This window comes from Patagioenas fasciata, chromosome 12 (assembly GCF_037038585.1).
Source record: "Patagioenas fasciata isolate bPatFas1 chromosome 12, bPatFas1.hap1, whole genome shotgun sequence".
In the NCBI taxonomy this organism is placed as follows: domain Eukaryota; kingdom Metazoa; phylum Chordata; class Aves; order Columbiformes; family Columbidae; genus Patagioenas; species Patagioenas fasciata.
In genome coordinates, this window is record NC_092531.1 from 7,003,962 (window position 1) to 7,028,145 (window position 24,184).

At 50.4% G+C, this 24,184-nt stretch overlaps 2 protein-coding genes and 1 long non-coding RNA gene across 4 annotated transcripts in view; all 3 read left to right on the forward strand.

Annotated features, from left to right (window-relative positions):
• ARID3B (AT-rich interaction domain 3B) overlaps positions 1–19,050 on the forward strand; it is a 32,100-nt gene extending 13,050 nt beyond the window's left edge. The window contains exons 4-9 of one of the 2 annotated variants that reach the window (XM_065847757.2): positions 444–516; positions 10,052–10,235; positions 11,365–11,624; positions 11,821–12,078; positions 13,755–13,856; positions 14,991–19,050. In XM_065847757.2, coding sequence (XP_065703829.1) covers positions 444–516; positions 10,052–10,235; positions 11,365–11,624; positions 11,821–12,078; positions 13,755–13,856; positions 14,991–15,148 — 1,035 coding nt within the window. In that variant the 3' untranslated portion in view covers positions 15,149–19,050. The remainder of the gene's footprint in view (positions 1–443; positions 517–10,051; positions 10,236–11,364; positions 11,625–11,820; positions 12,079–13,754; positions 13,857–14,990) is intronic. The other variant, XM_065847758.2, reaches the window with a different exon arrangement.
• Positions 19,051–20,125: 1,075 nt separating this feature from the next.
• LOC136106869 (uncharacterized) lies at positions 20,126–21,691 on the forward strand. The gene is made up of 5 exons (XM_065847543.1): positions 20,126–20,206; positions 20,493–20,567; positions 20,958–21,195; positions 21,276–21,508; positions 21,578–21,691. The coding sequence occupies exons 1-5, from the start codon at positions 20,126–20,128 to the stop codon at positions 21,596–21,598; spliced, it is 648 nt and encodes a 215-aa protein (XP_065703615.1). The 3' UTR covers positions 21,599–21,691.
• Positions 21,692–22,601: 910 nt separating this feature from the next.
• Positions 22,602–23,954, forward strand: LOC136106953 (uncharacterized). Its single transcript, XR_011741162.1, has 2 exons — positions 22,602–22,667; positions 23,475–23,954. It is a non-coding gene; the product is annotated as an uncharacterized lncRNA (long non-coding RNA).
• The last annotated feature ends 230 nt before the right edge of the window (positions 23,955–24,184 follow it).

A 24,184-nucleotide genomic window follows, 5' to 3' on the forward strand; every position in this document is an offset into this window, starting at 1 on the left:
GAGGAAAAGCTGCAGAGAACTTTCCCTCCTAGGTGCCTCAAAGGTACAGACCGCTGATCTGCCCCGAACCGCTCTCACCTTCCTTTTCGTTGTCTTGTCTGTCTTTTCCTTTCTTTGCAGCTTGTCTTAATCACTTCTCTCCCCTTTGCTTTCAGGTGGCCTCAGACCCTGCGCTGTAGCGGTGGCGTTAACCGAGTTGAATCCTCTTCCCTTCAGGGTACCGGTCTCTGCTGTGCCAGCAGGAATTATTGAGGGGCTGAGCAAGGCAAACCATAACAAGGGTCCTCAAACTATCCCATTGTCCACCAGAGCGCTCAGGAATCCTTCTTGTCTTTCACCCCTCCAGTACAAGCACTGGATAACTCATTGCAAGAAGCTAATGTTATTTTATTTGCTGTCTTGTTGTGGATTTGTGCCTTCATGTTTTTTTCTTTTCCCCTCAGCTCTATGAACTGGATAGTGACCCTGAACGGAAGGAGTTCCTGGATGACCTCTTCATCTTTATGCAGAAGAGGGGTGAGTGAGCATTTGCTTGAACTCGGTGGGGTAAAAGTGGGCTACTGCCATTTGAATTCTCCCCTCCTGCATTTGGAAGAACAAATCCAGCCCTTGAACTTGCAGGTCAGGTGGAAGAGCAGTGGTAAGACTTGAGATATTTGCCTTGGGACATAGGAGCGCAGGAGGAAAGAACTCTTCTGCCCTATAGCTTAGTTTCACAGACACTATTTCTTCACCCATGTTGTCCATGCACTGAAGAGCCCAAGAAACCTGGTTCCCCAAAGATTCTGGGAACAAGGCTGGGGATTCTCTGCTCTCCCCTTCAGGTGGCACAATCACACATCTTCTCCTGTTTGATTTCCATGGCATGTGGAAGCTGAGTGTGAATGCCTTCACAGGCTGCCGAGAGTAGCGACACGCAATCTGGGGACTGGGAAAACAGACCCCAAGCCACGTTTTCCTGTAGATTCACAACGTGTCAGCTCTCCGTTTAGTAATTTTGTGTAGCTGAGTGCTGAAGTGTGGAGTTTCTCACATTCCTCCCTGTGCTGTCAGCAATTTGCATCTCTCCTTGCTACAGGAGTGGTGATACCTGTACAAAGTAGTTCAGCTGGGTTGTCACAAACGTCTCTTTCTGTCCCCTGGTTATCGAAGTTCAATCCCCTCACTGCAAACTATTCATACAAAAATGTACGTATATGTGGTATTGTATTAAACATACATCTCTGAACATTTCCATTCAATCCCTCCAAGACTCTTCCAACAAAGATGCTTCTGACAAAAAGTGTTGTGCTATAGAGTTTTCCATTGTTCCCGAAGAAGTTTGCTGAACGTAGGTGTGAGGAGCAGACATAAAAAGAACCTTTTGCTCCCTCTTGGTGTAATGCTCACTGAGAGCATGCTGGACCAAGGACACCAGGTTGTGCTTATTTGGAAGGGGGCTGCTGCAATATTGTACCCTGAGAGTCTGATGAGGTACAAAGATGCAACATCTGTTTGAAAATTACCGAGTTGGAGCTGGAGTTTTGTTTCCAGTTGTCTTTTGAAGCGGATGCCTCCCCCTCTGCGGATGGCTGGGTGACAAGCAGAGGAGAGGCTACCCAAAAATGCAGCTTTTGCAATTGCCCTTCATTTCCGTGTCCGTTTGTCCTGGTTGGAGCTGACACCTGCCCTGCGTGAATCGTCGCTCTCTGGCAGTTTGAGGTTATGCTTCCAAGTCGGTTAAAAATTAGAGCTGGGTTTTGCTGATATTTTTTGGCTTTTGTGTGCAGAAGCATTACAGGGCTTAATTAGTTTACTTGCAAATGTTAACCTGAGCTCACATGTTAATGGAAGGACTGGGATGACCGACAGACAACACAATCATCTGAAGGGTGTGATTGGCAGCAATAGAAACCTCCAGCTACCTAGAGAGAAATCTGCTTAATACTTCAGTGTCTCCTGCCTATTACGTTTTAATTATTTATAATTGACATGTTCCTGGTGCAGAGGCTGAGCTGGTCACCAGCTGGTTGCTGTAGGAGTTGAGCTTTTAATCATCTGGGCATTTCCAAGTGGATTTGTTTTCTGGAGGCTCATTTTCTTGCTCGCTAGAAGGCTGAAAATAAAATGTAAGAGGCACAGCACCCGTGGGGCAGAGATGCTGCGAACCGCACAGCACCTGAGAGCAAAGTGCTGTGTTTTTTAGCTGGGATATGTGAAGAGCTGGTTAATTTGCACCTCCTGTCTGAAGGGAATGGAAAACAACTCTGCTAATAAATATTGGTGGTGTAAAGATGGGGATCTTGCTGTTGCCCAGGAGGAGCTGGAGAAGTCTTGGCCCTTGTGTGAGGTTGATGGATTTGAGGCACTAACTGATGCTGAACCCCCCCAAAAAAGCCAAAACCCTGATGTGGAAGATAAATGGCAGATTTCACAGGAGCTACTGAGTAGTTGGGAGGGATGAAAAGCTTTGGTGGGTCTGTGCTGCTGTTAGGAATGTACCTAGAAATGTGAAGCCATGAAACAGGCTTAATGCAGATCAAATGTGCAGGTCTCATCTGCCTCGGAACACAGCAGGTTGTCGCTGAATGACCACAGCTGCAAGTGATAAAATGGCCCTTCAGTGGCAATAATGATGGAAGAGGGAGATGAGAGGGAAGCTGTAACTCTGCCTTTGTTGGAGGTTTTATTCCTTGGATGTGGTGGGGTGAATGGGTCCCACCACGGCTGTGATTGAAGGGGCAGATGGGGAGAGGAGGGGACAGTGGTTATAGTGCAGGACTAACTTTGAACCAGGCCTACGACAAGACTGACCTGGCACAGCTCGGCAGGACTGATCCTAGTTTGTATTAACACTTCCCTGTTCTCGACTCCTCTGCAGCCTCAAACTAAAGCAGGGATAAGCAGCTTCACTGGGGACTTCTCTTCAGAGCTGGTCTGGTGTCTTGTGACAGCTTGAGCTTTGGATGTCTTGCGGGCTGGTTCCTCAGAAGCTGTATTTTTAACCTTTTAAGCCACTCTGTAGGCAAGTTGGTGGCTTGGGGCATTTTTTTAGGGCACAGGCTGAGGCTTCTCTGTGAGGCTCAGAAGATAGGTTTGTTTGCCAAGTGCCCAGGCTGGAGCTTCATCCATTACAATAACTCAGGGTAATTCTGTGTTCCCCCACTTTTGCGTTGCTGAAAAGAATTTGATGACCTAAATGTACACAGCCAGATGGGCAAGTTCATTTACTCAGATCAGACTCCAAGATGACGACGTTTTCCCCTTCTTTTCACGTTTTATCACTCTGTGAACGTACCCAGAAGGTAAATTTTGGCTCTGTCTCTTTTGTATGCGATAGAAGGCCATTGCTACGAGGAGTCGTACAAAAATGGAGCAGTGGGACTGTTTGATCCCCTGAAAGGATCAACCATATTCGTGTGAGACCTTCCCCTTGAGCCAAGGTTTGGTGGGGAAGAGATCTAACTGTGTGCTAGGCTGTATTATTCCCTTTCAAGGGAAGCTGTTTTGTTCATTTTAAGTGCTGCCTTTGTGAAGACCTCATAAAACGTCTCCAATTGTACAGCTCTACTAATTTTGTTCAAGGTTTCTGCATGACCTTGGTTTTCCCAGATGGCTTGACCATTCTGGGGGTTTTTTATGTGTATATACATAGAAGGGGCTTTGTAAGTCTGAGCGTGTGGTTTTAATGTTTTCCTGCTGTTGTGTGCCCTGTCTGCACATCTTAAATGTGGAAATACAACAAATCCACAGGACTGACAAAAGTGTTTACTGATGGATTCTTTTATCTATAGACCAAGCGGTGTTTATGAAATGTTTGTCCAGGGAATACGCTTCGTTCTTCTGCTGATTCAGTTTTGCAGGTTTCTTCTTTTGACCCTCTGGAGATATTTTGGAATCTGAATTAAGCACTGTAGTTCTCTAAATGAGACATCAATAGATAAACTGATAAAATCGCAGCATCCTTTGCTACCCGTTTAATGCTGAGCTCCAGCAAACGCTTCCCGAAATAGCAGGTGATGCTCTGCAGTGGAAAATTCTCACCTGAGGCACCGCAAAGGTCTGTTCTGGACAGTACAAACCAACCAGGCAAGGTCATCTTTCCGTGTTACACCCTTGGATTTGTACACAGCACAATCTCTGCCTCTTTTCCCTCCTTTAAAGCAGGGATCAGTGAAATATTTTAGGCTTTTACTTTTACATTGCCAGAAATAATGAGTTTCCTTAAGTTTTTAGGGGGAAATGGTATTCTGGTTTACATCCCTCTGTATTCTGTAGGAGGTTTTGAGCCTTTCAGAACAGGGGACAGAGAATGCACCGCTCCTTGTTCGTAAATACTTTTAAGTGATGCTAGAATAAAATCCGATACAAAGTGCTTGGGATCTTTTATTTTGCAGGGAGTGTCTTGCCCATCAGCCTTGGCTGGCAGGTGACTCAAAGTCATCACCAGATATGCAAACTGGTATTCTGGAGTTTACCTGTGTCAATATGGAATTATTTAGAAGTAGTTATCAGCAGGTCCTTCCATCAGGAAAAACTTTCTCCCCCACTTTTATTTTGTTTTTATAAATCAAAGCATTCATCCCAGTCATGGAGACAGGAGACTTTTTGTCTTGAATTTGGAAAAAGCCAATATTGTTTTAGTTCCAAAGAAAAATCACATTGAAAGCTGCAGCTGTAATTAATGAAAGAATAGCAATCAGAGCTTACTTGGTTCTGGCTTACCAGAGCCTTGTTTTAAATGTAGCCAGCATGAAGAGTGTTGGAGCAGCTTAAATGTTTCGTTATCAACTGAGCTGGCGTTGGATGAGGTGAAGAAGAAATGAATTTGAAATGTTTGGTGATTGTTGCTCTGTGTGAACCTTTCTGTAGTGCATTTACGTGATACCAGCCTGCTCGAGTGAAGTGATGGAGCCAAAGGGGTTATTTCCTCACTTCCTCTGAAAATTGAGATGTTACATTGTCACGTGTTTCTGCAGCAGCTCAAATATTGGAGGTTTGTGTCTCAAATCCTGGTTTTCTCGAGCTCTTTCTTGTATTGGTGCTTCCTCTCTTCTTTGGGTGTTCTTGGCCCTCCCTCCCCAAATTTAAAAGCATGTTTTTCAAATGATCAATGAACCGCAGCACTTAAACAGCAGAGGTGGCTCAACACTGAAGCGATGATGCTGTTGCTATCCAGGTGGATAGCAGAGAGCAGAACTGTTTGGCATGAAAATTTTGGACCAACCTTTATTTTACCCATCTCCTTTCTCCCCATTATCTTCTGTATTCATAGAGAGGTCGTACGTATGGAAACCCACCACCAGTTGCACAGTGGTTCAACATCTGCTGAAGAACTTTGTGTGTAAAAGCAAATCTATTGGATCCAGCTGTGTCAGTAGCAGCAAATCTCGGCGGGATCTCTGTTTCGGGGATGGAGAAGCTCCCAGTGTGGGAAGGTTTGTGTGGCTGGAGCCTCGGCTGATACAACTGGATGCTGGTTCGGCTGCCGAAATCTGATAAGGGGCTGCTGTCAGCCTCGCTTATTGAGGAGGGAAGCAGAAACTGCTGGCGTTTGGAGAGGTGCAGATAAGAAGTGGGCCTCCTGTCAAGTAGAATGTGATTAATTACCCTCTCTCCTGGCTCCTGCTTCGCTAGGAGTGGCTAATAGTCCGCAGGCTGGTGGCTCAAGCGGTGACATTCCCGTCGGGAGGTGAGAACGCCCGCGGTGGCGATGCCGGGCGGAGGGAGAGATTAGATCAGCTGGGGCACAGGCAAGGAGGTAGAGGGGAGAGGTGGTTTCCCTTCTTTCTGTACCTTTGCTTTGTATTTTGAGCGCTCAGGACAGACTCAAACCGACACACACGACTCGCGCAGAGGAGCTGGGGTGGCTGAACAGCCACGAAGGCAGCTGGGGTTTGGATTCAAACCAGGAACTGAGATGGTGCAGGTTCAAGTTGATCTGCTTGTACTGTACACTGCTCATTTACTGGATTTTACCTCTATAGCCTGGGAAAGCGGGGAGATCATTCATACCAAGTACTTCCTTTCTCTCCCTTCAAAGAAACATGAAGATATCTTCAAGACTTGGCTCAAAACTATTTGAAATTACTGTGGACTTCCCTAGTCTCCTGGAGAAAACCTCTTCCTTCTGGCTGTCTGATATTGTTTCACTTCTGAACACATTTAGAGTGGATGCTGGAAAAAGTAGCTCTTTCCTTGTACAGGTTGTGGCTTAACAACTTCTCTCTTTCACTCCAAAGTGTGCTTTTTTGCACTTTGAATGTTGCTCTGCAGAATAAAGGTTTGGGATTCTCACCTCCTTTGTTCCTCTCTTAAAAAATGGGCACTTCTGAAAGTAAATTGGGTAGGAAATAAAAAGGGGGGGAGGTGATTGAAGAAGTGTAGTGCTCTAGGCTGGGTGTAATTAACTGCTCTTTGTCTCTGGTGTGCAGGGCAGGTTGTGGCTTAGGCTGCTGGTGGCTCCACACCAGGCAAGGACTTGTTTTCTACCATTTGGTTAAAAACTAGTCATAGTTTGAAGCTGTTTTCCTCGTTTAACATCAGTCAACATCTTCAGATTTAGGTCAAAGTCAGAAGTTTGGCTCAGAAAGGATGAAGAACAGGAAGAAACATGAAGGCTCGGCCAGTGCTGCTTCCCCTGCTACCAGTTCATTGCCAGATAGATGGAAAAACAGTCGTTCCAAGATTATCTGGGGTTTACAGCTTCCTCAGTCCCTTCGTAATGGCTCTTGAAGAATGAGAATCAAACAGTTGCTGCAGCGCCGGGGACATTCAGGCCCATCCGTATGAGCCCTTTAGGCTTCTGTTCCATCTCTCTGAAACAGAAGAGGCTTTTGAGCAGTGTGAAATGTCCTGGCAGAGGGGGCAGAGATGTTTATAGCTACAGTCAGGCTTCCTCCAGGGAAACTCTTCATTCCAGAATTCGGAATTGTAGCTACAGCCGTCTTTCCCTTCAGAAAACCAGGAGCCCGTGGGCTACGGGATGATTCTTCTTTCTCCTTCCAGACTTTGCCTGCCTTAAGGTTTGTCTTCCCAAGGTGCTCATCAGCTGTTCATCATCTCTTTTCCAGTGGAAACAGGCTCCTCGTGTTGCCCCTTTGGCCGATTCCTTGCAGGAGTGGCTTGTGCTTACGTAGCTGGGGTTATATTAAAAAGAAAAGTCATTTACCAAGAAAACGAGTCATTTCCCTCGCCCTCTCCTTGACTTGCACAAGGCTTCTGGCTCTTTCGAGCGCTGTACATAGAGCATTTCTGAGAATACAGAGGCTGGGAAGTACAGTAAAATGAGTTTGCCATCAAAAGGCAACAAGTCTTACACCGTGCCCCCGGCTGCTGACCTTTCCCGCTGGAATTCTCCCCTCTGACCTCCGGATCATTAATCCTGATGCTGCCAGATGACAGTAATCCATCACGGCCCCTGACAAGCCCCGCAGCCGCCTCTGAAAGGATCCGCTGGGCTTCAGCATCCCCATCGTCCCCTGATACTCGTTTTTCAGCCTTTCCTGTTGGAGCGCTGGGGGTTTCCAATAAAGACTTTATCGCTTTGCCTTTCCTCACAGAGGGGCTGGGGGAGGAGACGAGAGCAGCACTTCCCAGCCTCTCAGCTCTTTTGCAATCAGATCCTATGAAACCTAAAAAAGTACAGTTAATTGTCTGGGTTCAAAACCCAAATCCCTCTTTGTTGGCTTGTGGGAGATGTTACTGGAGGTGGTACTATGGGCAAATGTGGGAGAAAATGATTGTATCGCCATGCTCAAGTGGTATAATAGGATGGAAGTAGTTTTGTCCGTGCTGTAAAGTTTTCTCATCGTGCGTAAAGAAATCTTATGGGGGGAAAAAAAAAAGCTAGAGCTTTATAAAGCTATTAATGAAATTTCAGGGCATTGTGGTCTGTGGGGCTTGTTTTAAAGCAAACTCGAGGAAGGGAAGGTGTCAGAGGGGCTGTAACGTGAGGCGGGGAAGGCAGAGCTGACTGCAGTTTCTGCCCCAGCTATGAGCCGGCTCTCTGGAAATACATTCAAACCTTTATTTCCCACTGATGTAGATAATGTTTGTCCCGTTCATTTGGATAAATATACTTGTGCACCTTTTCAGCTGCTGACATGAGATAGTCTAGAGGAGAGTAAAACTGTGTTTAGGATAAAAGCAGCATATTAAAAAGTAGGTGTTTCCTTATAGCCTGTTTTAGTGGCTTCTTTGCCTGAGGAGCCTTAATCCGTGACCCCTTTCATTCTCCATCTGGTCCCTGTCCAAGCAGAGCTGGATGAAAGTCCCTTCTGGACAAGCTAATGCTGTTCCCTAAATTGGATTGGGGAAGAGTGGGTGACTTTGAGCAGCACGGGGTTGCTGGAGGTGTCAGGGAGAGGGTCTGGATGCTACCCCACTGCAGCAAAGGCTTAGGACACCCCAACTTTCCTTGGTGCTGGGGCAAAAATGCTGGAGTATTAACATTTTGGGGTGGAAAAAAAACCACATCGGCTCTTCCTAGAGACCATAGGAGATGAATATTTCCCTGCTTTTTGCTTGGGTGTGACTCTGGTTGCTGCGGCTCAGCTGATGAATGATAACTTCAGGCTGGTAACGCGATCGCTCCCAGCCCTCCGTGTGCCTGAAACGATGCTCTTAATCTTTGGAATAACACGCCGAGACAAAATGGTGGCTGAGGAAAACAAAGCAAACAGCGAAGCGAATTGAGGAACTGCGTTTACCCAGGGTGGGTTTTTGGGAGGGACCAGCTCCTGGTTCGGGGCTGGATGGGTGGATGGAGCCGCGGTGTGTTTAAACAGTTTAGAAACGTCTCTGTCGCTGCTCCCCGAGGGAACTGTTGTCTCTGAAATGCAGGAAGAGGATCTGATGTAGTTTGTGAAATTACTGCTTTGTGGGCTTCTCCGTCGTGGGCAGGGAAGGGGTTGTTTAGACAAGGCAAGGAAAAGAGGATATGAGAGATATAAAATGACGGGGCGTGCAGGCCAAGCCTGATCAGGTTGCTCTTTGTTTTCTTACAGTTTCAGAGTTAGTAACTTGGGGAAATTGAAGGCAGCCCTCTTAAAGCTGAAAAAGTTAACTTATTCTACTCAGCATCTCATTAACCTGTGGGAATTGGCACCACATAACAGGCTTCAAAAAGAAAAGAGAGGAAAAAAAAAATACATGTATAATGAGGACATCTGCAGAGCTGAGCTGAACTCCTTTTCACTAAACAGAATAAAACCCATTTATAAGGGCCATAAACTGCTCTGCTTCGGGGCATTAAGCGGCTCGCTGGCTGATGAGCAGTGGCAGAAGTGTCCCCTGTGGGTTGGGGATTCCATAATCGTCCATTACAGCGTTTTCCTGGAAAGGCTGGTGCTGGCCATTGGGTGGACAATGCTTTGATCCAGGACAGTATTTCCTATGTAAAATAAAAGCTTTGCTACATCAGCATGTTTTTCTCCCCCTGCCCCTTCCTCTCCTTGCCTAAATCTCGTTAGTTTGACCTTTACAAACCCTGCGCGCTTTATCGCTTTGACGTGCTGCTAAAAGGTTAAAAATCAGATTTTCTCACCGCCGTTAGTGCACGAGAGGACAAAACTGAACAGGATGGAGCTGTTTCCCTTCATGCCCTGTCCGTCCTCACGAGGATGGAGCAGGACCTTGTTTGGGGCTCCAAAAAGCTTTTGGACACCCGGTGCTTCTCCAAGCAGCCGTGAGGATGCCTTGGCTGCTCAGCCTCTTCCTGAGCGCAAACGATACAGATTTTTATCTGAAATTGCCCTGGGAGCTCATAAAAAAAGTGATCGCTCACACCTAGGACTGAATAGTCCCCACTTCCCCTCTTTTTGTTTTCAGAGTTGCTCTTAGCTGCAGGTTTGTAATGTGGCTGATAATTGCTTTTACCTACAGGAAAGGTTTTTTCATGAAAAGGACGTGCCATGTCGCTGCACTTCTCTGGCTCATTTACTCGCCCATCGAGTGGCCTCAAGTCAGGCTACAAATAGAGTTGCCTGAATTTCCTATTAGACAGAAGATCGATAGCCACAACCTGATGGTTTTCTTGGCCTCTCTGACTCCACGTTTCCTTCCCTCGTAGGAACCCCCATCAACCGGATCCCCATCATGGCAAAGCAGATCCTGGATCTCTACATGCTCTACAAGCTGGTGACCGAGAAAGGAGGGCTGGTGGAAATCATCAACAAGAAGATCTGGCGAGAGATCACCAAAGGCCTTAACCTGCCCACCTCCATCACCAGTGCCGCCTTCACGCTCCGAACCCAGTGAGTCTGGGAGGATGAGGACTGGGCTGGAAAAATTGCAAGTTTAAATTCTACTCTGTGGCCAGGGAGGGGCTGAGAAGTTGTTCACTTATCCCTGTCATCCAAAGCTTGCGGTTTTTCCTTTCTATTCCCTCTCCTCTCGTTTTTCTTAGCGCTGATTCTTCCTGAACTCGTTCCCATCCCTACAATCTCAGCGCTAATACGCCATTGCCTCATTCGCTGTGTCTCCCTCCTCCTCTGCCTTTCTTGCCTCTTCAGAGCTTAAACTCAGAGCAGGGGGGGTTTTGCTCTATCTCTGAAGAGCACTTAGCGCAGTGAGGAGGGAGGTCTCCTGATTTATAGGCATCAAGTATGAACTTGATCATTTAAATGTCTGGTTTATCGCTATTTAGTCGTGGAAACTTGGATTTTTCGCTTACTGTGGGGCTTGCTTTTCTGACCCGCAGTACCTGGTGTTGGTTAGGCAAGGAGAAAAAAAGGAAGAAAAATAGAATAAGCAGAGGAGAAAGAATGGTGAAAGTAAACCTACTGTAAAATTTAAGCGAGAAGGCAAAGCTGTGCTTTAGTAAGTCGAGCATGGGAGGCTGGGCTCTGGGAATCCACACCCAGCTCTTCCGCAGACTCAGTTTTTGGAAGCCCCAGAGAGGGAAGCTCCTTGTCGTTTTCCTTTCCATGGCACAAACAGGCCGTCTCCTGCCAGAATTCAGTAAGAGGTTCAGTGCTGCCCAATACAAATGACTTAGACAAGGGTAATTCCTCAAACATCCTTCCATGCGTTAATATTACAGTCCAAGATGTTAATTCTTACCGCTTTCAATGATATCTCAGTTGTAAAGTAATTCTGGATGATTCGCCGTGGTGTGTAACTATGTGCTCCCCTATAAACACGGAGTAAACTCAGTTTCTTTGCGAGAGCCGTGCTTCACCCCCAAACTGCTCAACGCTCATCAAACCAAGCGCAGCAGCCATCACGATGTGCAAAGACCACGATACGGAGACAAATGCTCCAAATCTGCAGAGGACCTCAGCCTGAAAGGCTTCCTGAACACGCTGCTTGTTGCTGTAGCCTATAATTTTGTGTTCTGTTGAGGAGCCTCCTTGAATTTCCCTCTGCTCGCCTCTCTCCCAGGTATATGAAGTACTTGTATGCCTACGAGTGTGAGAAGAAGTCCCTGAGTTCTCCGGCCGAGCTGCAGGCTGCCATCGACGGCAACAGGCGGGAGGGCAGGCGGCCCAGCTACAGCTCCTCGTTGTTCAGCTACTCGCCCACCACCCCGGGGCCTCCTTCCCTCCTGTCTCCCCCAAAAATCCGCTTCCCCATCATCGGCGTTGCGCCAGGCAGCGGGACCAGCAATCCTCGGGTGTCTCCAGCAGCGGCTGTCAGAAAAGGTTGGCTACTTTTATTTGCAGCAAAGGTGGCTGAGTTAAGAGATGCAGGCGCTAAACGCAGGGTTTTTTTCCATTTTATCCACATTGAGAGTAGCCACTTGGGTGGCTCAGAATATCCTGCCTGTTGTTTCAACCTTTGCCTGCCTGCTTTAGGAAGGCCCGCCGGTAAGGACTAAGCGACTTTTTCCTTGTCTAGGTGACGGCGTGCCCTTGACCGTGTCTATGCCAAACCGTATCGCCGTGCCAGTGACCTTGGCAAGCCAGCAGGCTACGGTGGCAGCGAGAGCAGCCACCCTGGAGCAGCTGCGGGAGAGGCTGGAGTCGGGAGAGCCCCCCGAGAAGAAGGTGTCGCGGATGACGGAGGAGGAGCAGCGGCTGGTCCAGCAGGCTCTGCAGCGCAACCTCTTCAGCATGGCGCGGCAGATCCCCATGAAGATCAAAATCAACGGCAAGGGTGAGCAGCACCTCGGCATTCACAGCAATATTTTGTTAGGTTTTAAGCTTGCCGCTGCTGGCTTTATTCTCTTCTTGTTGATGCATAATCCAGCAGCGTCTGAGTCCAGCCTGGCGTTAGAAAGCTCTGCATCTGAGCTGATAAAACCCACTTGAACCACACAACAAATACTCTGAGTTTCCTTCGTGACTCAAGCTGTTAAACCTCCCCAGAGCTTGCCTTGTGGGGAATTACTTTATTATCCTCTGTCAGATGTGACAAGGCGGCTGCAAAACCCCACATATCTTGGGGGAGGCCTTGCGCGTCCCAGGGCTTTGAGCAAATCAGGTGATTTCTCCCAACATCTGCTGCAACCCTACGCGCAGCCTCCAGGCAAAGAACTCCTGGCCGGGCTGGGTGAGAAGGTCACATATAAGCAGCATTCATGGCCTGGGAAATGCGCTCCTGAAATGCTTTTACAAAAGGAGAGTCACCCTGTAAAGGTCACATTGTCACAATCAAGACTGTTATACATCGTGGCTTCAAAAGCTGATTTAAGTGCCGTGGCTCCCTTACCTGTCCTGGGGGCTGCACTTCCCTGGACAGCAAAGCCTCCGAAAATATCAGGTCCAACAGCTGCTTCCTCCAAACCTTTTGATCCATTAAAATTAAAGGGCTCAGACCCCTTATTAATTGTACATGGGGATGCAGGCACAAGGCCGGGCAAGTTTGGCATGGCTTAGAAGAAAGGGAAGAGTTTTCTTGAGGCCTTAGTGAGCAATGCTGGTAAATGTTTTATTGAGGTGCTTTGCCAGAAAAATGTATATGGCAAAGGGTCAAAGCAGGTTCCCCTTTGAAGCAGTAGCAGCTTGTAGTGGAGTTAAATGGGATTGGGACTTCACATCACAGTTCCTGGCAGCTGTCTGTCCACCTAAACTTCACATTTACATAAAAATGTAACCAAAAAACCTACAAATTTTATCAAGTAATGTTCGTTCCCTTTTATTTTACCTTTTTTTCTCTCTACCCTGAACTTCCTAAATCAAAATGCTAGGAGTGATTTTAGTCTCTACAAAGAGTACCAGGCTGCGGGCTGAGCCCTCAGGACTCAGTGCTGTTCCCACCTTCGTTAGGTGACCGTGGACAAGTCTGTCCTGTCTTTCATGCTCTGACTTTACCAACTGCAAAATAAAAATGATGCTGTGCTTTTGAAAAGCACCATGTGAGCTTATCACAGCTTGATAGCAACATTTAGGTTAAATGTGAACAATATCCTTAGCATTCTTTACGGGGATGGTGGACTTGCTGCCCCAGCAGCCTTGAAAGGAGATAAAAAGATGTGTTTTCCATGCAATGCCAGAGCAGACTGCATAACCTCTCTCTGTTTTAATAGCCCGATGCCCCAAAATCACCATGAGGTGGGCTGGTAACCGTGATACGGCTGCACAGACTGGAAAGGCAGGGAAGCAATCCTGTGACCCAGGCTCCTGGACACAGGGTGGCTGAGGTTGGGGATTCAGAAGAGTCTGGAAGGGTTTTAACATTCAGCTGCCCTTAAATATTGCTGTAAATGGAACCCCCTGGAATTGGAGGTAGCATGGGGATTTCCTCAGCAGAGAGTAGGCTCTGTGTGCACCTGGATATTGCAGAGAGCAGGATAGTTCCTCTCTAATTCTGCCTCTCTTCTTTCTTGAAAGAAGACAAACCAGACTCAGCGGCAGCGGCAGCACTGAATTTGTCACCCAACGGCATTGGGAGCATCAACATGTCGGTGGAGATTAACGGCACGATTTACGCTGGTGAGAAAGAACCGCTCCCGGGGCTGGGGCTGGTGGTGCAGAACAGCACGTGCAGGAGATGATTCCTCTCTTTTATTGGTGGTGTTGGCTTTTTTGTCTGTGTGTTTAGTTTGGGGTTTTTTTTGGTCCTAGGCAGTGAGGATGAATGCCCTTTCCTTCTGGTGGTGCTGGTTAGTATTTTCAAAATCTAAGGGAAAGGACTTCTCTAGAAGCGTTAAAGAAGTATTATCCTTCTTCTCCTGGTGAGGAACGGCTTTACTCAGCTTTTCCTTGCCCATCTCTGGGATATTGTTCCCTGTATTCTGCTCGAGTCATTTCGCCACTGCAGGTCACACACCTGCACCCTTGGACCTGGCACTGCAGGGCAATGAAAGTTGCTTCTCACCCCCAAAGTCTGGGATCTCTCAGGCCTCTGTAAGCAAAACATCCCCTGACAGAGGCTGCTGGAACAAGTCCTGGTGATCCCTCCAGATGTCCTGGTTATCTCTGATCTGTCTCCACACCTGTTTGGCTTGCACCAAGCCTCTCTCTGTTAGGATGAGGTATTTGGGGATGGATAAGCTGCATCTGGAATGTTGTGTCCAGTTCTGGGCCTCTCAGTTCCAGAAGGACAGGGAACTGCTGCAGAGAGTCCAGCGCAGAGCAACAAAGATGATGAAGGGAGTGGAGCATCTGCCTTATGAGGAAAGGCTGAGGGAGCTGGGGCTCTGGAGCTGGAGAAGAGGAGGCTGAGGGGGGACTCATTCATGGGGATCAATATGGAAAGGGGGAGTGTCAGGAGGATGGAGCCAGGCTCTTCTGGGTGACAACCAGTGACAGGACAAGGGACAATGGGTGCAAACTGGAACACAGGAGGTTCCACTTAAATCTGAGAAGAAACTTATTCGAGGTGAGGGTGTCAGAGCCTGGCCCAGGCTGCCCAGGGAGGTTGTGGAGTCTCCTTCTCTGCAGCCATTCAAACCCACCCGGACACCTTCCTGTGGAACCTCAGCTGGGTGTTCCTGCTCCATGGGGGATTGCACTGGATGAGCTTTCCAGGTCCCGTCCAACCCCTGACATTCTGGGATTCTTTGTACCCTCCTCAGCCGTACCACCCCACCACCCCGCTAACCCTTGTCTTTCTCCGCCACACAGGAGTGCTCTTTGCCCAGAAGCCGGTCGTTCACCTCATCGCAGGCTCCAGCACCCAAAGTTCCTGCAGCAGCAGCAGCAGCAGCTCCCACTGCTCCCCCAGCCCTACCTCATCCCGCGGAACGCCCAGCGCGGAGCCCTCCACCAGCTGGTCTCTCTGACGGACGGCCCAGCCTCTGGTCTCACACTGGCCTCCGGCACCTCTGCCTCTCCTCGGGGAGGAAGCGAGCCGAAGGAGTCGCACACATTACCTCATCTCAAGGAACATGCTTTTGGGGTTGGCCGATGGCGAGATGATGACGTTGAAACCGTTCCATGCCAGCGAGTTTTTTCTTCATTGTCTGTTTGGCCAGCCTTTTTCTTTTGTTCTCCCCTTTCTTCCACCCTTTTGCTTTTTGTTTTCTTCCTCCTCCTCCTCCCAGGGTTTGCTGTGTTCCTGTTGAGGGGTGGGACATGGAGGAGGGGGGGGACACGCCTGGCGTTTTTCAATCAGGGATCGTCTCTAGGAGCTGCGAGTTGAGAGATGGCCGAGACGTCACCAAGGCAGGTGGAAAGACCTGGAGTTAGGGCAGGGAAACTCGGTTCTTCTCGAACCAGTACCCACAAGGACTTTTTCCCACAAAACAACTCTGTGTATTGACAATCCAAAGAGCCGTTACACACGTTAAAAACCTCGCGATCAGCTGCTCGGTTCTCCTGGCTGGTGCTGGCCCCTTCCCTATCGTTGCCTTCTTCAGGCTTTCAGCCAAGTTTTAAACACCCTTGACCTTGTCTCTCTCCCCTCAAGGAACTCATCCCCCTGACTTCGTGTTTTGATCCTCACAGAAGGGCTGGTGAGTGACTTCCTTCTCCTCAAGTGTCTTTCAGTAGCCCCAGAAGCTCTCCACAAGGTAGAAGAAATATTTGAAATCGATTGGGGCGTGTGTAGGTATTGTGGTTAATGCCACACACATGTCTTTTCCTTGGGCTCTGTAATCCTCCAGGCACCCAGTCCCCTTCAAATTGTACATGAGCAAAAAGAAAGTCGCTCCCTCTCAGTTGAGTAAAACCTTTTGCTCTCCTGGGTGGAAGCAGAGAGAAGGAAATCGAGCCCTTCCTTGTCCTTATCCCTCAAACCGCTGGTCAAAAGCGAAGGCCCAGCCATGGCTCTCCCATGTCTGGAGCCACCCAAGGTGACTTTAGTGACTCCAGGAGCTCAGGTCCTGCTCAGGTGGCCTCATTCTGTCCTCTCCTCCTCCCGGCTTTGCCCCAGCCTGGAGATCAGGTCCCAGCACCAGCCAGCCTGCCCTGGTGACGTCCTGCCCATCCTCCAGGCCCAAGTCAGGTTTTTTTGAGCAGATGAAATACCTCAGATGTGTACTTGTTGTTGGGGGTTTGTTTTGGGTTGTTTTCTTGTTGTTTTTATCTTTTTTTTTTTTTGACCTCTTCAGGAAGTATTTGCATATCTTATCGCTTGGTTTTTTTAATACGTGGTTTTGCTGACATTGTGTTGGGTTTTTTTTAATTTTATTTTTAATCGTATCACCAAAGACAGAAAAAAAGGCTGAGCGAAAGAGCAGTGGCTTCCCTGTCCTTCAGGCTAAGCAGGAGACAACCTGAACAGCATTGTCCCAGGATATGTGCATGTGATGGGAGGACAGGGAGAGGTAGGAAAAGAGGACAGGAGTGTCTGTTGACATAGATCTGTCCTTTATGTTGGACATGAGGGTGTTTGCAAAGTCCCTGCTCTTTTTCCAAGTTCCAGGCTCTGTGCAAAAGCAGTTTGCTGCCCCCAACCAGCTCCTCAGCCCTGCTGGGACTGGGTTATCGCCGACACAGCTCATTCTGTCTGCATTGCGAGATTTGCCTTTGTGAGAGACACTGAAATAAGAAGCTACTCTTTATTTTCCACCTGTGCGGAGGTGCTTGTGTAATGACCCCCTGAGCCAGTAGATATATTATGACCTTACTTAAAATCCGTGTTATAATTCGAGAGGTTCAACCTACTAAAAGCCAGTTTTCTGGAGTGCAGCTTGAGAAGAGAAAGGCACCTTTTATCTGCTCCCAAGGCGAGCGGAGCTGTGGAGAGCACGTAAACTTTGCAGGGAGGCCATACCTGTCCGCACCGCAGAGCCTAAGCTCAGCCTAGAAGCGTCTGTGCCTTCCTACGAACAGCGTAAGCCTGTCTTAGCGCTCTGGGAGATTTTACAGGTACGGGGGAGCTGCCTTCTGGTTAGTGCTGTGCTCCCTGCTGTTTATTTTATTTTAAAAGTATGGATTTTAAAAACACTGAGCCACAGGAAAAAAGCCCCATCAGCAGCCTGAGGATTGGGCTGCAAAACATACATAGAAAATGAAATCACTAATCCTTCTTTTAAACTCTCAAAAGTCAGGTTCTCCTTTTTAATCCCCCAGTGCTGCTGAGAGCTCATGGTAAGGTTTGTGTAAACCATGGGCAGCACCTCCTAGTTGCAAGAAGCTGCACGCTGTCTAGATGTTAGTTTCTACACTATAGCTTGAGTTATCCCACTGCCCAACATCAGGAGGACGAGGGAAAGCGGCTGAGGGTGCACATGTCCCGAGATCGATGCTGCTCTGAGATCTCCCATCGCTTTGGGGTGGAATAACAACCCCACACCAGGCACGGAGAGGCTGAACTGCTCAAATTGTTGTTCCAGATTGATTGGGTTTTGGTTTTCTTTTATTTTCCCCCTTTTTTTGGTTTTCTTTTGATGTGTTTTTTGTTTTTGTTTTATTTTGGTTTTTTTTTTAATGTTTTTGTGATTTTTTTTTTTTTTAATTATTATTTTTATTTTGGGGTGGGTTTGGGGGCTCTTTCCTACAAATGGGACTGGGGAACTTTTTTCTTTTCCTTTATGCTTTCTTCTCTGGTCCTGGGGAGCAGAGGTTAGTAATGGGTGGTTTTGCTGATGTATCACATGCTAACGTTGTGTTCTCTTGCACAGAAAGGCACTCGAATCACTGAACTGCTAAACAGCTTTGACACTACTAGAGTATTAATGTTTATAAGCTTTACACAACTAGACTGGAAATAGGGACTAACAGATTGTTTTGTATCCGATTCAGGGAAAGAATCAAGTCAGGATGTGTAACAGATACCTCAGTAAAAATAAGCTGCATCAATAAACTGGTCCTTCCTCAGTGACAAGGACCAGCCAAGTCAGACTGTGAAGAGTTTAACCCTTCCCTAAAGCCTGGCTTTGATCCTGGCACACGCAGGTTTTGCTGAGTTCCAGGTTTCCTACTGAGCTGCCAGGCTTTGGGGAACGGGGTTTTGGAAACCGGGCTTGTGGAAACCAGCAGCAGAGATGGGGCGGAGGAGGCGGGGGAGGCTGAGCGAGGGTGGTGGGTCCCCTCACTCCCCCGGCTCCGCATCATTTCACTCGACCGTGTTCGATTGTAAAGTACTCAGGGGTTTTGATACTGCGGGTAGAACTGTTCCTTGCGTGAAGTGCTCTGCTTTGCAGTGTCGCTAATTCTCTTTCAACTCCAGACCAGCGAAGGTTTTGCAGCAAGCAGCCAAACCAAAAATTAAAATAGCAAACGAGGAAGAAAAAGAAGAAAGAAATAAAAATCCCCCAGCTTGCTTCCACGTGGCCTTTAGTGCTCCTGCGTCGGGGGGAGATTTGCTGGGTTTGATGCTAGAGAACAAGCAAAACAGAATAAAACCCAAACCTGTTTGTCCTCTTGCAGCAGGTCCCGGTTGATGCTGGGAAGGCACAAGGACGGTGAATGTCACACCGAGTCCTTTGGCCGCCGCCTGCGTGGGTGTGTTTGCTCCAAACGCGTTCGCATCGGATGATGGTTTCTCACCAAACAGCTGCAGCAGCCTTGCTACTAGTTTTCTTACCTATTTAAAAAAAAATAATAAAAATAATTAAAAAAAAAATAAAATAAGTAAATTTTAAAAAAAGAAATGTGATAGCCTAGGCGGTGGATAAATACCTCAACGTCTCCTTCCAACAAGTGTCTGTATATGTTGTTGTTGGGTTGGTTTTTTTTCTATCTTACACGTTATCTGAATGTTTATATTCCAATAAACTTCTACCTCTTCACACGGTGACCCCACCAGCCTCGTTTGTGTCCGCGCCGCTTCGCTAAATTAAGATTTCGCTCAATTAAGAGGTCTCTAAATTGCTGTTTCCAACGCGCCGCAGGGGCTGCTGGGAGATGTAGTCTGCGGAGGCGCGGCGCATGCGCAGTTTAGTGCCTCGGCGGACTACACTCCCCAGCAGCCCCCGCGGTGCCTCACGTGGGCTGGGCGGACCAATGGGAGCGAAGGGGCGGGCGCGGCGGCGGGAGGGTCCGGGAAGAATCGGATTTTAGTTTTTCAATTAAATGTTTAACTGAAAAAAATATCATGAAGATATTTGTAAGGAAGTGGGACGGGGTATTTTTTGTTCTCCATGAAAAATTACGGTGCCTTGTGGAGGTTTGTTCGGCAGGTTGCTTATTTTATAGTAAAACAGTATTATTTTCGTAGTGGTTGGTGACAGAGGGTGACAGCTCCCACATCACCCACCACAAGCCCCGCCAAAGCCTTCGCTGACACCCCAGAGCAAGGATTACAATGTAATGTGGCTCTGGAGCTGACCCCAGGCACACACAGCCCCGGGGACACAGGGCTGGGGAGGGGTTGCTGGCCGTCCCTTGGATCACCTGCAGGTCAATAAGCGTTTTGGCACCAAGAGGTGGTTTTGCATCAGTGTGGTGGCTACCAGCTATTGGTACCTGGTGACCACAGAGTGGTTTCGTGACTCCTTCAGCGTCACCCACGGGGTTCGGTGATGAAATGTCACACCAGGTTTGGTTTGTTCCCCTAGGACTGGCCTCAGGGTGCAGGAACAGAAGAGGCTGGGTGCCACGGCCGGGCCGGTCGGTGTGGTCTGGGCACATTCCGGGCACCGGCAGAGCTTGGTGCGGGTGCCAAGAGCCACTGCGGTGCTCACCGGGGAGAGGTCCTGCCCCGCTGCTTCTGGTGGAGCAGGAGCTGCTTGAGGATCGCAGTGCAGCCAGGGGACCTCGGAAGACCCCAAAGGTGAGGGAGTACTGGCACTGGCATGGTGCCTGAAACGGCAGCTTAGGTTTTGGCACAGCCGTGTGCCACCACAACCGTTTGGGGACAGAGAGGTTCCCCCATGGTGGGGCTGGGCACAGCCCTGTGTCTGCAGCTCTCTAGACACCGTGTTTTCGCCTTGCAGATGAACCTCCTCAGCCAGGTAACCGGGGAGCCATCAGGGTGGGCGCCTGCACCCAGGTGGTGCCACCACGCTGCTGTGGCACCCGTCACCCACGGACCCCATGGATGGCACCTGCCCTCTGCTGAGTCTGGGGGCACGGGGAATGGGGGGGGAAGGCTGCATGGGCTGGGAGTGGGTGCTCGCAATGGTGGGTGCTACCAGAGGCTGGTGCCAGCAGGGATGCGTGCTCATGAGGATGGGTGCTAGCAAGGGTGGGTGTCAGTCAGGGATGGGTCCCGGGTGTCCCTGTCCCCTCTCCCCACAGGTGAGCACCCTGCTGCAGACCCTGCGAGCCCCGGAGGGGCCGTTCCTCCAGTCCTGGCACTGGCTGAGCTCCTGGGTGCGACAGGTTTGGGGGTGCTGGCACGGGAACCCCAGCCAGGGGCTTGGGCAGGGGGTGGCAGCAGCTGCACCGTGACACTGGTGCCATCAGTCCCGTCTCCCTGGTGTCACTGGGGCTGACATCAGGTGTTTGTCCCTTCAGGTGAGCAGCTCCAGGCAGGTAAGTGCCAACGTCCCCTCGGCACCCCACAGCATCTGTGTCACACTTGGTTCAACTGGGCCAAATCCTGCACACCCTGCCCTTTTCTCATTACCCATGGGTGCTCAGCACCTGGAGGAAATGGCACCTTCTCTGGGGGTTTCCACATCCTTGGAGACCCAATCTGTGCCCAAGCCACTGGGAACAGGGGATGAGTCAGAGGGTCAGTGATGCTGCTGCTATCCCCAGGGCACCGGTGGCCCTGAGACACAGCCGGGTCTGCAGGCGGTGGCCGGGGCAGTGAGCACCACGGCGTTCTTCCTCTGTGAGGGGCTGCTGGGCCAGCACTTCGACGTGGTCCCCAATGGGGTGGCCACGCCCCAACCTGGAGACCTCTTCCTCTTCCCGCTGGCCTCTGGGGGCCCTGGCTGGTGGGGCGCCCATGCTGGTGTGTACTGCGGTGACGGAGAGATCATCCACCTGGAAGGTGAGCCCCACCAGATGGTCACAACGTGGGGACGTCTGCATGGAAAGAACATGGGACACAGAGTTCTCTCCACGTCGCAGGCAGTTCGGGGACATCCCCATCAGGAATTGTGGCCAAGCATGGCAAGAACCACCTCTTGCGGACGCGGGGCCCAGCCAAGGTGCTGCGGAGGAAGGGAGGGCTGGATGTGGCCACCCTGCAGCGGCGGATCCGGGCGGCCATGGACCAGGCACTGGAATACAACGCTGTCACCTGCAACTGCATCCACTTTGCCCTTGCCCTGTTGGGGCTGGGCCAGCTTGCCGGTGCCATGGTGGGAGCCAGCATCCCAGGGGACTCTGAACCCCAGCCCAGTGTCACCACAGCACATCTTCTCCCCCAGGTGTCTCCAGCGCTGCAGTGATGGAGGCGATGATGTGCCCAGGGGACACATGGGGCTGGAGCATCTATCCCCAAGGGACCAGCATAGTGTTGGCAGTTTTGGCATCCCTCTTACGTGGCAATAAATGGTTTGCATGGAGAGTGTGTGGCAACACTGTGAGACTTGTGTTGTTTCTGCTTTCCATTTCCCAAAAGCCCCTTTCCTCAATGTGCAGTCAACCTCTCCTGCCCCCCTCACAGGAGCAGCTGCTCTTCACTCCCTGGGTGCTCCAGACATCTCTTTCCCTCCAGCAGCATCACTCAGTGCCCGGGCTGCTGGCTTGAGAGCTGGCCCCAGGGCTGGAGCGCGTCTGGTGGGAGCCCGGTCTCCATTCCTGTGCCGCAGGGGTCAGCCCCAGGTGCAGGCAGGGGCTGGAGAAGGTCTCCTGGAGGCGGCTGGGAGGCCACTGCAGGACATGCGCTTTTGCAGATGTGCTGCAGCTCCTCGGACCTGAGGGTGTTTCCAGCAAACTTACTCTAAAGATGTCTCCTAAGGGGGAACAAGGTGGTATTCCACTAGAGGAAACGGTCCCCATGTTGCAATTATTACAGTTACTTCCCCAAAAGCTTCTTAATCTAAACATTCTTAGTTTTATTCTTAAGCCAAAGCAGCACACGCTCAACTGGAGTTCGTCAGCTCTTTCGCGCCTACACGTAGCAGTTAATGCCTCACCGCGGTCCTCAGTGGAGCCGGCTCACACAGAGAGGTTTGTTCGCACATGTAAACAAGTGCAAAGCTGCAAACCGAACACCGAGTCCAAACACAAAAACCGCCGTTCCTGTCCCGCTGTCCCCACACGGCAGGTGACGAGCCGCCCCCACCTCCGCACCCGGCGGGCGGATCCAAGGGACGGGCCGCGATTGGGTGGAACTGAAACGGGCGGGGGCTGGATTGGCGGGGCCGGGAGCAGCCTCGGGTCGGGATTGGCTAAATGGGTGAGGCGGGCGGGGCCGAAGACTATAAAGTGCGTGGGCGCGGACGTGTCGGTGTCACTGTGGAGCGGCGCCTGTGGGAGGTGGTGGCACTGCGGCTCCGCGGGCTGAGGCCGCCGGTGAGCGCTGGGATAGGAGCCCGGGGAGCGGGGCGGGTGGACAGCTGCTGGCGAACCCGAGCCCGCGGTTCGTGTCGGGGAGAGCGGCTGAGGGCAGGAGCGGCGCGGGAAGATGCGGGGCGGAGGAGCGGGGCCCCGTCCCGCCGGCTGCTCCCCGCTGGGATCGGGCAGCGGAGGTCGGGGCGGTGAGGGGCACCCGCCGCTGTCCGCGATGAAGCGACCGGTCCCGAGTTGGGCCCAAACGGGAGCTGGGGGTGAAACGGGGGAGGCCCGGGCGGCGTAGACCCGGCTCCCCGTGGGGCTGCGGGGCTTAAACAATATAACTCAAGATAATAGTATAAGAAAATAGTAACAATTTTAATATTATAAGCACAGAATGTAACAATAACTTAAATAATAAAGTGTAATAAAGTTTCCCCGGGGCAGGTGCTGACCCCTGCCCGTTCCTTCCCTGTGCAGGTGCCCCCAGTTCACAAGCACTTTGGGTTCTCTCCCCGTTCCCCATCACCCTGGGGTTTCCAGCCCCAAACCGGGACCAGAGCCGCAAGGGGTGCGGGCTCGGGGCTGTTTCGGGGCTCAGCTCCGGCCCGAGCGCTGCCCCCGGGGACGCGAACCGCGGACCCAGAGGCCGCTCCGGCCCGTGCTGGGCGAGGCACAGGGGGGCAGGGCCACCCACCAGCGCCTGCGATTGGCTGGGGGCTAAGGCTGTACTTAGGACCTGCCAATCAAAGCGATATCGGGGCAGTGGTGGCAGCTCGTATTGATGTGTGAGTGGTGACAGTGACTGATTGACAACCTTGTCAACAGCCCACAGCGCCGGAGGAAGGAGTTGGAGCTGGAACCAGGACAGAGACTCTAGCGCTGAAGCTGAGCTAGCAAAGAGCTGAAATCACAATGAGGTACATAGGGCTGGAGCTGAAATACAGAATGTGGGGGGGAAGCTGAAATAAAAATCTATGGGGCCAAAAGAAAGAATCACTGCAGGGCTGGAGCTGATGAAATAAAGCTTGTGGGAAAAATACTGGAGCTGAAAACATCACTGTAGGGCCAGAGGTGCAACATCCCAGAGCTGAACTGCAGACAGGAGCTGTGGAGCTGAGAGAAACCTGCGGGGCTGAATCAACAGAGACCTGGAGCTGAAATAAAGAATCTACAGCAGGAGCTGGAGCTGAAATAAAATCTATAGAGCTGGAGCTGAAATAAAGATCTCAGGACTGGGGCTCAAATAAAGATGCTGGGGCTGACATGATAGAGAGTTGCAGCTGAAATAAAGATGCTGGAGCAGGAGCTGGAACTGAAATAAATGCTATAGGGGAAATAAGAATCTGGGGCTGGGACTGAGCTGCCGAATGCGGGGCTGGACGTTGAGCTGCTGAGGAGCCGGAGCTGAGCGGTACCGGGAGGAGCGACCACCTGGCGGGAACTACAATGAGCTGTCTTGGGGCGGGGACAGAGCCCCTCCCCCCCCCCCCAGCCCCGCTGCAGCAGGGGCCGGGAACCCGGTGATTGGAGGGGCG

Bases quoted from the DNA above. Each gene is read 5' to 3' on its own strand.
- LOC136106869 (XM_065847543.1), top strand. From the start codon at position 20,126: ATGGTGGGGCTGGGCACAGCCCTGTGTCTGCAGCTCTCTAGACACCGT. The intron at 20,568-20,957 runs GTGCGACAGGTT...TGCTATCCCCAG, and splicing joins GGCACTGGCTGAGCTCCTGG to GGCACCGGTGGCCCTGAGAC. The intron at 21,509-21,577 runs GTGGGAGCCAGC...CTTCTCCCCCAG, and splicing joins GCCAGCTTGCCGGTGCCATG to GTGTCTCCAGCGCTGCAGTG.